The sequence below is a fragment of the Arvicanthis niloticus genome, chromosome 1, assembly GCF_011762505.2.
Source record: "Arvicanthis niloticus isolate mArvNil1 chromosome 1, mArvNil1.pat.X, whole genome shotgun sequence".
NCBI lineage: Eukaryota > Metazoa > Chordata > Mammalia > Rodentia > Muridae > Arvicanthis > Arvicanthis niloticus.
The window spans coordinates 118,371,328-118,383,533 of NC_047658.1; the positions used below are offsets into that span (position 1 = coordinate 118,371,328).

Below are 12,206 nucleotides of genomic sequence, written 5' to 3' on the forward strand. Positions count from 1 at the left end.
TAAACTGAAACAGGAGGGTCACAAGTTCAAAGGCAGCCAAAGCAACTTAATAAAATCTTATCTTGAGATGATAATAATAAATATTTTAAGGGTCTGGAGATGTAACATAGTAGGAAGACTTCTAGCATGTGTAGGCCCTGAGTTCAAGCCCTAACACACACACACACACACACACACACACACACACACACACACACACACACAAACTTCCTGCCTCAAAAGCAAATTTCTTATGCCCAGAGTATATCATACTGTCTTTCTGTACTTCTGTTGGCACTGCATCCAAATTTTGATGATCCTAGTACCACATAGCTATGGCCAATGGTGGGGGTAAGGGCAGCGGGGAATGCCCTCGACATAAATGTTTGGCAGCATTTGGTCTTCACTCTGGCAAAGTCAGCTTTCTGTTGGTGTCTCTGACATGCTTAGGGACATGTCCTGCTCCGAGGAATCACCCAGCCTGCAGCACCACCCACGGGTATCCACATGAAGACAGTGTGGACTGTTTCATTCTGCCCCTAGTGGTGGCCACAGGGAGTGTGCTTTCTCCCTCCAAATCCAGACTTACTCAATAAAATACCTTGCAGAGACCCTGCCTTTAGGTCTCTTCCTTCTACCTGGATCCCATTACTGATAGGTCATCTTTGGCCCATCTTCCCCTCTGTCATCTATGCTATAGCCCCTGGCAGTGAGTTACCTCCACTCAGCCAAGTCCTTCTTCCTGTAGAAATCATAGACCACACTTATCAAGGGAACAGGAAAAGGCCTTGGTAGTACCTTTGAAAGACCCCACTGTCTCCCTTTCTATTTTATATAGCAGTCCTGAGTCCAGAACACAAGCTTCCAGAGGGAAGTCACGGCTTGTTTGTTCTTTCAGTCAACCAATGGCTAAGAGACTCCAGTGGCCAGCTCACATAAACCAGCCTTTGTGGGTGCGGTTGGTAGTGGGGTGATAATGGCCTTGTGAAAGGACAATGTGTAAACATACTATGCCCTTAAAGATTTCAGTACTTTCTAAGCTCTGTTTCCTGTTACTAGTTCTTTTAGGCATTATTAGGTCTTGAACCAAATGGTTTGAAGAAAAACCCAAGTGCCTTCCATGTCTCCCTCCTCCCCCCCCCACCTCAAAAAAAAGCCTTGACACTAGCTGAAGGCAGTGGAGACACTGTGATGTCCTAAGACACTAGGTGTCATTTTTCTGTGAAACCAGTCTGGCTAGAAATATGCAGTTCTGTCAATCAAAAGAACACTGGGGTCTAGAACCTATAACATGTCTTTTCCTCCAGCCCATTCACAGGTGACCTGCTGGGACCCACTGCTGTCTGGTCTGTGTCATAGCAGCTCTCCTCAGTAAGTCCTTTCCAAGTCAGCATAGCCAAGCCAGCTGAGCCACAGTGGGCCCAAGGCATGGTAACCCAAGTGGTTGTACTCTTTGTTACATACCTTCCTGCCTGAGGCCTTCCCTTCCCTCACAGTGGCCCTGAGGGCTACCTTGGGTTCAGCTGTACATATGAGGAACTAGTCAAGTTGCTGATAACCTCTGGGCTTCCAGTTAGACACACAGGTAGACACACACAGATGTCCAGGCTGCTCCAACAGCCTCTGAGATGCCTCTGAGTCTGGTGTCTGGCGTATGCTCATACTACCTCAAAGATGGCAGGGTTTGGGTTTTTTTTTTTTTTTTTTTTTTTTTAGTTAACACCCCATTCAGTTATCTCCTCCACCTGGACTAACTGCCCCACTGCTTGCCTCTACCCACGGGCCTCATGTACAGTATGACATTTGGCATGATGGGAGAAAGGGGAAGAGAGGCCAAGCCAACTGGGGTAGAAGCAGGAATTCCCCACGCATGCTCTGATTCATCTGCTATCACTGTGCTCCCCTCTCTGGTGTCAGCTTCTTGGCCTGTGGGATGTTAAGGTTTCATTAGGGGCTGGTCTTTGAATATTAGAGAGGTCCATGACTTTGTTAGGGAACAGAACCCACCCCACAACTTTGGGGATATTGGTCAAGAGCCTTAGCTGAGCACTGTAACAAGAGAGGAGCTCTTAATGTCGACAGCAGGAATGGACGTCCTCCGCTCTGGACCTTAGGCAGTGCTCAAGGCAGGAGCTAGGAGTGTATGAGAAAATACAAGCTCATGGGTGTGAGCCTAGATTTACCTTCACAGCTGAGACTACGTAGCCCTGCCGTGTCCCTACAATCATCTTCCTACTCCCCAGATCTCTGTCTGTCAGATGTCATAGACCCCACATTCATAGTTGGCAGGGTTTGGCCCGAGACATTCTGGGTATTGGGGGGCCAGGTCCAGCCCAAACAGCAAGTGGAAGACAAACATAGGTAAGCACTGAAGATGTGTTCAACAAAGTCTGCCACCACCAAAGTCTCCTGTGGACTTATCAGTCAGGTGAGGCCAAGGCTCGTGGAGCTGGACAGAAGGCAGCCTTGGAGGCATTCCATTCCACGATTTTCTTTTCTTCAAGGTGACAGTGAGCGCCCTGGAGATGAGGGGGAAGGCCACTCAGAGGAACAGTGACAATGTCTGCCATTCCATACCCTCTACTGGTTACAGCGTAGTCACTGGGAATCACCCCCACAGAATGCCTACTGCCCCTCTGTACTTATATGGTTAGGTTCTGGTCACCCGTGGAGATGAGATCTCGGCTGGAGCTCTCCCCAGCTATGCTGGAAACAGTTACAAGGCCAACGAAAACCTCGGGGGAATTGGCCACCCCAAGCCTGATGGCTCTTCTCTGACACCTCTTGAGTGACATGGCCCTCTGAGCCTGCTCAGAGATGGATGCTCAGAGAGCAGCAGCTTGGGTCCAGTTGCAGGGTGAACTGGGCAGGTACGTCAGGTGCAGATTATTCTGGCTTCCCAGGCTGGAGGTCAGACCAGAGCCCTCTGTGTATGAACTGTAACCAGGGCTGGAACAATGCACACCTTCCCTAGGCTGTAGAGACTCACCAAGACTCCACACGGGCACAGCAATACAAAATAAAAGCCTCGGTCTCCAGAACCTCCACTGTCTCCCTTAGAGAGAGGACCAAGGTTTTGTTCACCACTTGTCTTAACAGTCAGGTCTTTCTCTTGTGGGGCAGCACCTCCCTTCCTCCCAGACCCTGTATTACCACACCTGTGACATTAGCATGGGGGAACACTAGCCACCCATTGATCTTGTTGAACTACAGGCAAGTGAGAATAAAATTACTTTTTTTATTTCCCAAAAAAGTAGAGGTGGAGAAGGAACAAGGTGATGCAAATCACTGCCAGCTCCTTATGGGTTCTCTGCCTCTGTGGAGCAACACCAGCTGGTCTCTCTTGGTTCACAGAGTCCTAGAGGGCTTACCCAGTGGAGGCCCAACCTCTTCCTCCAGTTTACATATTGGTTAGTCCAGTTAGGTCTCAGAATGACAAAGCATGGATCCCTCCTGATACAGCCGATGTCCCCCCTCCCGCCTGCCCTCACACTTCCCTTATACCCTCAGCCTCTTCTTCCCTCTACACTCCTGCCTGAACCTCACTGGGTACCCCCAATGGCCCTCCTGAGACGCCCTACCCCACCCTGTTTTTCCTGCCCTCCTGAGTGAAGCAGCCTCAAGCTACAGCTCACACTGTGGCCTTGACGGTGATGCCTAGCTCTACCTGAAGGGACTTGGGGGAGCTTGGCAAGGGACAGCTGGTAAAGATGGATTGTCCTAAGACCCAGCCAGCCCTCTGTTACTCTCCTATCAACAAGCATTCTGTAGGAAATGTTAACGTAACAGCTAAAACAAGCAAACAAACAAACAAATCAATAAAGACAGGGATGAGCCAATGAGAAGCCAAGCACTGAACAGACTATAGCTCTGTTCTGGGGAGAGCTGCTCAGGGGCTCTCCTGCAAGGTCCACATACTCTAGACCAAGCATCAGGAACTGGCCAGAGGATTTGGAGAAAGATCTGATCCCTCTAGAATCCTGGGCCTTTCAACTAAGAAGCACCTGGTTGTAGTGGGAGAGATTAAGGCTTCAGGCTGGTCAGTCCCTCCTTTAACCTCCTTTAACCTCTCCTGAGCCCACACAAGGAACACTCCCTTCGGTTTCTGGAGTTGAGTAGATGGTGAAATAGAACCTGTACAAACCCTAGGGTCTGGAGCTGTGCTGGCGAGCATGGAAGGACTTTTCCTTAGGCCTCAAGCACCAATCCCAGCCATAGGAAAGACACTCAGAACAAAGCATGTCTTCACCCAAATGACTACACCATAATGCTGGCAGGGAGTGTAGAGCCAAGTCCTGGACCCCTGCTCCACAGACCCCCCAGAGTATCTGTGAGACAGTAGGGAGTGGGGACTAGGCTGCAAGGAGCAGAACCTTTTACCAGGAATCTTTAGGTGCAGATGTTAGAGGCAGACACGTAACCACCTGGCACAGCCACCTCTCTGGCTCTTTGGGAGAAGGGGCTGAGAGGCAGAGGGGATGGGGCTGGGGCTGACAAAGGGGGAACTCCAGGAGGATAGAGTAGGTCGGGTGAGGGAAGAGAAGAACAAGAAAGGATGAAAGACCAAGCACGGGAAATGTGAGCCAGCAGACACTTCAGTCTCATGAGAACCCTTCAGAACAAAAGCCCTCCCCTCCCTCTGGCTGTCACCCAACTGGGCCCCTTCCCCGAGGGTGCCACGAGAACTGCCGCATCATTTATGGAGGTAGGCATCCAGCCACAGCTCCCCAGACTTCTTCAGCGAACTGCAAATAGAGAGACAGAGAGAGGGCCAGGGCTGAGGAACCAGGATGGAAAGGAACCTGGGCTTCTAGGCAATGAGACATGTAGGAAGTCATGTTGGGGTGGCAGGTGCTTCCTCTCAGCTACTGACTAGGGCTTGCCACTTACCACAGGATACCACAGGAGCTGTGGACTACTGACTAATGTACCCCAGGGAAACCCCTGGGAAAGTAGAGAGGGGAGGTTCTCTTCTAGCCCTGGGTGGACTAGAGTTAAGTGGTTCCCACTGTGAGCTAGAGGCCTGACTGTGAGTAAGCCCAGCCCTCACCACCTCAGCCCCACCTCATCTCTAGCACCTCACAGTACTCCAGAGCTCCAGCCCTTATCAAGCTCACCCCTCACCTCACAATGTCGAGCAGGGCCCTCAGCAGCGGCTTCTCCTGGTATTCAATGCCATGCTTGGCACAGAGAGACTTCACAAGTGGAGCAATCTTGTGCAAGTTGTGCCGTGGCATAGTGGGAAAGAGGCTGGGGGAGCAGGTGGGCAGAGTGAGTGCAACCCAAGACCCATGATCTCCACTTCTTCCCCAACCCAGGGAGGCAGGCAGGTCTGAGGTCGAATCTGAAACCAGGACAAGACTGTGGCGCCTACCAACTGCCTACAGATGTTACTAGTAATGTGTAGAGGGGCAAGTTATGAACAGGGGCACTCCAGAAAGCTACAGTGGTATTGAACAGCCAAACACGAGGGTCTCGTGTTAAAACAAAAACATGTGGCACAGAGCTTAGACAACAATGTCTCCATGACACGCTGATCCCAGAGCCCCTCTCCTGCCCAGCTGTGCTCTAGGGTGGGGAGTGGTCTTACCAACAAGAGAAGATAAACCTCCTGGCACCCTTGGCCTTTGGGTAAGTGGCCACTGCCTTCCCGCTCATTCTCTCCCCTCCCCCACTTCCCGACAGCATTGCTGGCCACACTCACTGGTGCTCAATCTGGAAATTGAGGTGCCCGCTGAACCAGTCATTGAAGAAGGACTGCTCCACATTGCAGGTGGCTGCCAGCTGCAGAGGGGACAGGGGATCAGTGGCTGGGGTGTAAGAACAAAACCAAAGGACCTGGACTTATCCATAAAGGTCACCGTACCCAGGGTCTCAGGGCTCCTCTCTAGGTCATAGCATTCTATCTGAAAGCCTCACCCTCCCAGATTCCCGAGTTTCCTCCGGTAGATTTTTATCACTCCTTCCATATTTCCTTCTGTGTTGTTTTTAACTTATCTTGGCCTTGGACTCCTGATCTTCCTGTCTCCACCTTCCAAGTACTAAGATTATAGGTATGGGCCGCCACATTGTGTATACTGGGTGCTAGAGATAAAACCCAGGATTTTATGCATGCTAGGCAAACACCAACTGAGCTATGTCCCCAACCTTCCTACCATCCTCTCTCTGAGGCTGCCAATAGGCAACAAGTATCCCTAGGGAAGGGTTGTATGGCCCTGGATCCACAGAGGCAGCCAAATCTGGGTGTAGGCATGGGCATGGAGCAGCTTTCCAGGGTCCCCGTGACTATCTTTGCCTTCTCTTACCTGGCTGCTGAACCAGTCCCGGTAGTGATCAAGATCAATCTCCATGACGAGGTGGTTCATCTGTGTGACCCACACAAACCAGTGGCTCTCTAGGAACCTAGAAGATAGCGCAGCTCAGTGCTGAGGGACACTCAGGGTGGGGGACAAGCAGCCACATAGAAACAGACCCACTGTAGCTACCCTACCCCCGTGGCAGGTACAGGGTTCACATCACAGCTCCAGCAAAGCCAGTGCTCTCAAAAGCACAGGGTAAACCAACAAAGTTGGGGTACCTGATAAAGTTGAGGAAAACCAGAGCTCCCAAGATGCCATAGAAAGGGATGTAGGTGTAGAAGAAACGCATGTAGTAGCTGATGGCCCAAGCCAAGTCCTGTAGGGTAAATAAGATGAGACTTAACCTGCCCGCCCTCCTTGGCATGGTGCATCTGACCACAGAGGCATGTATATACAGAGCTGACACTGCTTGTCACAGGTGTTCACAAGAAACCACAGCAGGCTGCTAGGAAGTTGGACACTGGGCCCACAGTCATACACTTGCCTAAACCACCTGTTTGCATGGAGTTTGCATGTGAATTTCAGGAAAGAAATGGGATATTGACTAGCAGGTTAACAGTAGGTCCAGAGGATTGTGATGTGACCCTCTAATGTGTGGCCAGGTCTCTGGTCATCCTCGGCCTTGCCCCTATTCAGGCACCTGGATTTCCTTCCTTTCTGAGGACAAAAAAGGCCAAGGGACACACCCCATCCCTGCCAGCAACCCAGACTAGGTCACTTCTCAAGTTGGACTCTCTTCTTGGCCCCTCTCTCCTCCTCGCTTTGTCTGCCCTTCTTCGGTGGCAAGGTCCTAAGCTTGAATGGCTCCCCTGGGAAGCCTCCGCCCTCTGTCACAGCCTCACTAGCAGTCATTCTGCTGAGAAATTCATGTCCCTCCATTCCCTCTGCTACTCAAGCTGTGTGTCTTGGCTGGACCACAGCAAGAGCCTCCCTTTGCTTTCCAGCTGATGGTCCTCATATATCCAAGGGCAACCAATGACCTGTAGCAGATCCCAACTCTGTGCTACAACACCCTCCCATGTAAGCCAAGTGGCCATAGGCCACAGGCTACAGAACCCACAGGTCCTTTTGCCTAAGCACCCTGGTCCTCTCTCGGGACCTTTGGACAAACTTTTTGCAGTCAGGAATGCTCGTGACCAGCCATGCTTATGCAGAAGGTTATTTCATCAAGGACCCATTTCTTTGAGGCAATAGGAGACCCCCGCAAAGAGGTGCTGGTGAGATGGTTCAGTGGGTAAGAGCACTGGCTACTCTTCCAGACGACACAGGTTTGATTCCTAGAAACCATACGGCGGCTCACGGCCATCTGTAATTCTACTTCCAGGTGACCTGATGCCATATGCTGGCCTCTGTGGGCACCAGAGTGTAGACAAAACACATACACATGAAATTCAAAACAAAACAAAACAAAACAAAAGATCTTAAAATGACAACAGAATCGAGCACAGTGGTGTCTTAATTCAGGTACAAAACAAACAAAACCAAGACCACATTGATGGTGAAGACATGACAAATTCCAGAACAATTTAGGGGACAAGGGTGGCCCTTGTTCAGTGCTTGCTTGGTTGTAAGAAATTGAAGCAGGTATATGGCATCATTCCAGGTGATCAGAATGCTGCCAGCTAAGTAGGAAAAGGGATGGGCACCTTGGGAAGGCCAGAGTAGGAACAGTCACAACAGCCAGGAGTGGCTGAATACAGCACGCTCGGAGCTAGGTGGCTGTCTTGGTCAAATGAAGCAGACACAGCAAATTCTAGTTGTACTTTGACCTTCCCTCCCTCCCTCCCTCCCTCCCTCCCTCCCTCCCTTCCTTCCTGTCTGTCTTTGTCTCTCTCTCTCTCTCTCTCTCTCTCTCTCTCTCTCTCTCTCTCTCTCTCTTTTTTTTTTTTTGGTGTTGAGTTCAAACTCAAGGTCTCATGCATGCTAAGCAAGTACTCTGCCTGAGCCACATGCCCAGCCCCCCTTTAATTTATTGCATAAATGTAGTACATAAGTATGTATGTGTATATTGTGTGGATAAGCATAGAATGTGATACACACACACACACACACAGAGAGAGAGAGAGAGAGAGAGAGAGAGAGAGAGAGAGAGAGAGAGAGAGAGAGAGAGAGAGAGATGGAGGGAGGGGTATGGCCAGGCATGGCTTGGGAAGTAGAGGCAGGAAGATCAAGGCAGATTGGGCAACATAATGAGAGCCTATCTGAAAATGAAGTAAATAAATAAATGAATGGAGAGCCCAAGAGGTGAAGGATTAAAGGTGTGTACTATCACACCCAGCCTTTGATGGGATTTTAAAAGACTAAGAACATCCACTAAGGGACTATGCACTTGTCTGTTCTCATATTTTCATCATAGACAACTCTTTGCTTGTGGTGAGTATTCCTTAGAGCTTACTCTACCATGGGTAGGTGTTTATCTTGTACAAAAATCACAACTGTACTTCTATGTAAACCCAAGTTTGCCTTCTCAAACCTATACCCAGCTTGCCTCCCTCCACAGAGGCACCTCCAAGCCTGTTGTTTTGGATAGAAACATGCCCTCTGTGATGGCTTAATCTTGGTTGTCAGCTTGACTACATCTGGAATCAACTAAAATAATCACCGAAGAATGAAGCTTTTGCTTTTTGCTGCTTGCTCTCACTCTTGCTGGCAAGTTAATCTACCTTGTTGCTGTAGCATTCCTTCACTGGTGTTAGAGCCTACACTCTAGTAATCCTCTGGGATTCCAGCACCAAATTGGGACTTCTGAGACATGCGTTCAAAGGTTCACATCATTCCCAATCAGCACCCTTCTTCATAGTCGTGTCTTAAGATATGAGCTCTGAGCTGCAGTTCCAGCCTGCCTTCCTGCTGCCATCATCCCTGCCATGGTGGTGATGGACTCTCACCCTCTGAAACTGTAATCCCCCAATAAACTCCTTCTTTTATAAGTCAACTTGGTCATGGTGTCTTGTCACAGCAATAGAAAAGTAACCAAGACAGTTATCATCTGACCCCCACATGCACACACATGCAAGCAGACCTACAAATTTACATGCAACCATAGACGCACACAAATACACATTAGAAAAAACAGTGGAGCACCTGAACACAGATACAGAAAAGCCTAGAAGGAAGATGATGTAAAGAGAGACAACGAGAACCTGGTCACCTACCAGTCAAGGAGAGGGACCTGGGCCCCCACACCCCCTACCTTACCCACCCACTGGCAGCCTGATAGCAACTGATTTTAGGCTTCTGTGAGGGTGAGAAAGAAAGTATTTTTCTATTGCTGGTGGTTATTCACACTGCCTTCGGGAACTTTCTAAGGGACTCTGCAAGGGCAATGGTTGCCAAGTGTCTTTAGACCTGACATGCTATGGCCTCAGCTCTGGTGGCCTCACAGACAGTTTCTTCCTAAGAGTGACAAAGCAGCTATACTTTAGGGGAGATGTTTGTGGACCTGCAGGCCCACAGAGGCACCAGGGGCAAAGTCCCCAAGTCAGGCTACCCCACCACCAGCCATCACTTCCTGACTTACCACCCAATCCCTGCGTCTGATCATTGTCATGATGATCTGGTACTGGAAGTACATAGGGATGAGCAGCGGTGGTCCGACTGTAGAGAGAACATGTGCCTGTCAGAGGTGAAGGAGCCGGCTTGACCCACCTTCAGGGCAGCTCAAGAGCCTGGGAGCCTAGATGATGCTTAGCAGGGCCCAGGGGTGTTTCCACAAGCTGACTGCTGGCACCCCTCTCTTCAATAGGTATGCAATCATTTTCTCAGTTTGAAAAGAGTATGAGAGGAAGTGAGCCAGATGGGCATGCTTGGGTGAGCAGGCCTGGGGACCTCGGGCAACAATACTCACTCAGGAAGAAGTATTCATGCTGGTGGTTGTAGGGCAGGTATTTCAGCTTCTTCTTGCCATACTGAGGAGAAAAGACAGACAGTGAACACCAGCATCTGGTCCCCTACCTCCAACCCACTGTGTGCACCATCCCCCTCAGCAGAAACCTTGTCTCTTTCCCATCTATCTGTATCTGGGTCCAACAAGACAGCTGCCAATTTCCTTGGGTTTGGCTGCTCACACCAGTGTTTTTACTGGGGTCTGGGTCAGACCTCTGGCCTTGGCAGCCCAGTGAGCTATACTCAGCACCCTGTCCTCAGTGGCTCAGTTGAAGAAATGTGTTAACAGAAGAAACAGAGGAGATCTGTAGTCAGTGTGGTCACATTGTGAGGAAAAAATAAAGAGGTTACGTGAACCCCATCACCACCACACCCTCACCCATTTTTTTGGATCCTAAAATGAGGTTTTGGTTGCAATCAAAAGCAAGAGGGGTTACGTGAACCCCATCACCACCACACCCTCACCCATTTTTTTGGATCCTAAAATGAGGTTTTGGTTGCAATCAAAAGCAAGAGGCATATATAACTAAGCAGGCCTGGTCATGGTGTGGCTCTACTGAGCAGTGACCCATCTCTGTCTCTGTTCCAGTCTTTTGTGCAAAGTACTCTGACAAGTTCTCAGAATTGTGTGAGATCTCTTTCTGGGAGACAAGCTGTTCCCCTGGCTGGCATGAGGCTTCAGTCTTTTCCTTCTCCCAGCATGCAATTCCTGGGGAATTTCCAATTTCTTTGGGGTTGGGGGGGGGTGTCTATTGTTCAACAGCCTGCAAGCCAAAGGGATCAGGCAGCAGCTTCTCTTCAGAACACTTTCATTCCTGCCAGCTCTGTGAGGTCAGAACCCTGGCCAGCCCTCAGGTTGGTGGCTGAAGTTCAGGTTCACAGTTAATCACAACTCAAGGCCGTGAGAAGGATGCCTGCTTTGTGTTGTTTCCTTCTGCTGTAGATTTACTGGGAGCACTGGGGATGGAGTCCAGGGCCTAACCTACTGAGTCACACTAGACCTAGCCCTTGGGGCATGAACCGCAAAAAAGCTTGCACAAGCCTAGGTACCCTGCAGGGAGCTTTTGGGGCTGTCTCTATCCTTTGGGGAATGACAGAGGCTCCCAGTTCTCCGTGGGGGTGCTCCCTGGAGACTATTAACAGTTAAGAGAACAACAGTCACCATCCTGGGAACATCTAGTCTCTGGGATCTTGTGTCATTTCTATAGGCTAATCACTTTCTCCCACTGGTTCTTTGACACCTGAGGAAGCCAACTGGACAGAAGAGGCCATACAGGGCTGGAGAGATGGCTCATCTCCTAAAAGGACTTATTCTTCCACAGGACCCAGCACCAACATGGTGACTCATAAGCAACTATAACTCCAGTTTCAGGGGATCCGAGGACCTCTTCTGACCTCTATGGGCACTCTGCACTCATACAGTGCACAGACACATGAGCAGGATAACACACACACACACACACACACACACACACACACACACACTGCATGAAATGAATAAAAGTAGCAGTAGCAGCAGCAGCAGCATCTTTTCATCCCAGGGTCTGATCCCTAGGGAGCAGCCCAGCCAACAACTGCTATGACTCAAGGAGCACCTGCTCTTCTTGTTTGCAGTGCTGGGTGGTGGAAGGGGAGGGTAAGCTGTAGTGACAGTTTTGGAATTTTATGGAATTTTATTTTGTTTAAAAAACAGCAAGACAGAAATAGGGCTGGAGAGATGGCTCAGCAGTTGAGAGCACTGACTGCTCTTCCAGAGGTCCTGAATTCAATTCCCAGCAACTACATGGTGGCTCACAACCATCTGTAATGGGATCCAATGCCCTCTCCTGGTGCATCTGGAGACATCTACAGTGTACTCGTGTACACAAAATAAAAATAAAATAAATCTAAAACAAAGACAAAAAAAAAAACAACCCACACCCACAGAAATACTATAAGAATAAGTTTTCATTTTAGTCCCGGGTGTGGGATATGGGCCTGCTT

At 49.7% G+C, this 12,206-nt stretch overlaps 1 protein-coding gene across 1 annotated transcript in view; it reads right to left on the reverse strand.

Annotated features, from left to right (window-relative positions):
- Positions 1-3,197: 3,197 nt before the first annotated feature.
- Fads2 (fatty acid desaturase 2) overlaps positions 3,198-12,206 on the reverse strand; it is a 40,369-nt gene continuing 31,360 nt past the window's right edge. The window contains exons 6-12 of the mRNA XM_034500990.2: positions 10,186-10,246; positions 9,859-9,935; positions 6,557-6,654; positions 6,285-6,381; positions 5,684-5,763; positions 5,104-5,229; positions 3,198-4,724 (exon numbers count right to left, since the gene is read on the reverse strand). Of these exons, the coding sequence (XP_034356881.1) occupies positions 4,673-4,724; positions 5,104-5,229; positions 5,684-5,763; positions 6,285-6,381; positions 6,557-6,654; positions 9,859-9,935; positions 10,186-10,246 (591 nt within the window). The 3' untranslated portion in view covers positions 3,198-4,672. The remainder of the gene's footprint in view (positions 4,725-5,103; positions 5,230-5,683; positions 5,764-6,284; positions 6,382-6,556; positions 6,655-9,858; positions 9,936-10,185; positions 10,247-12,206) is intronic.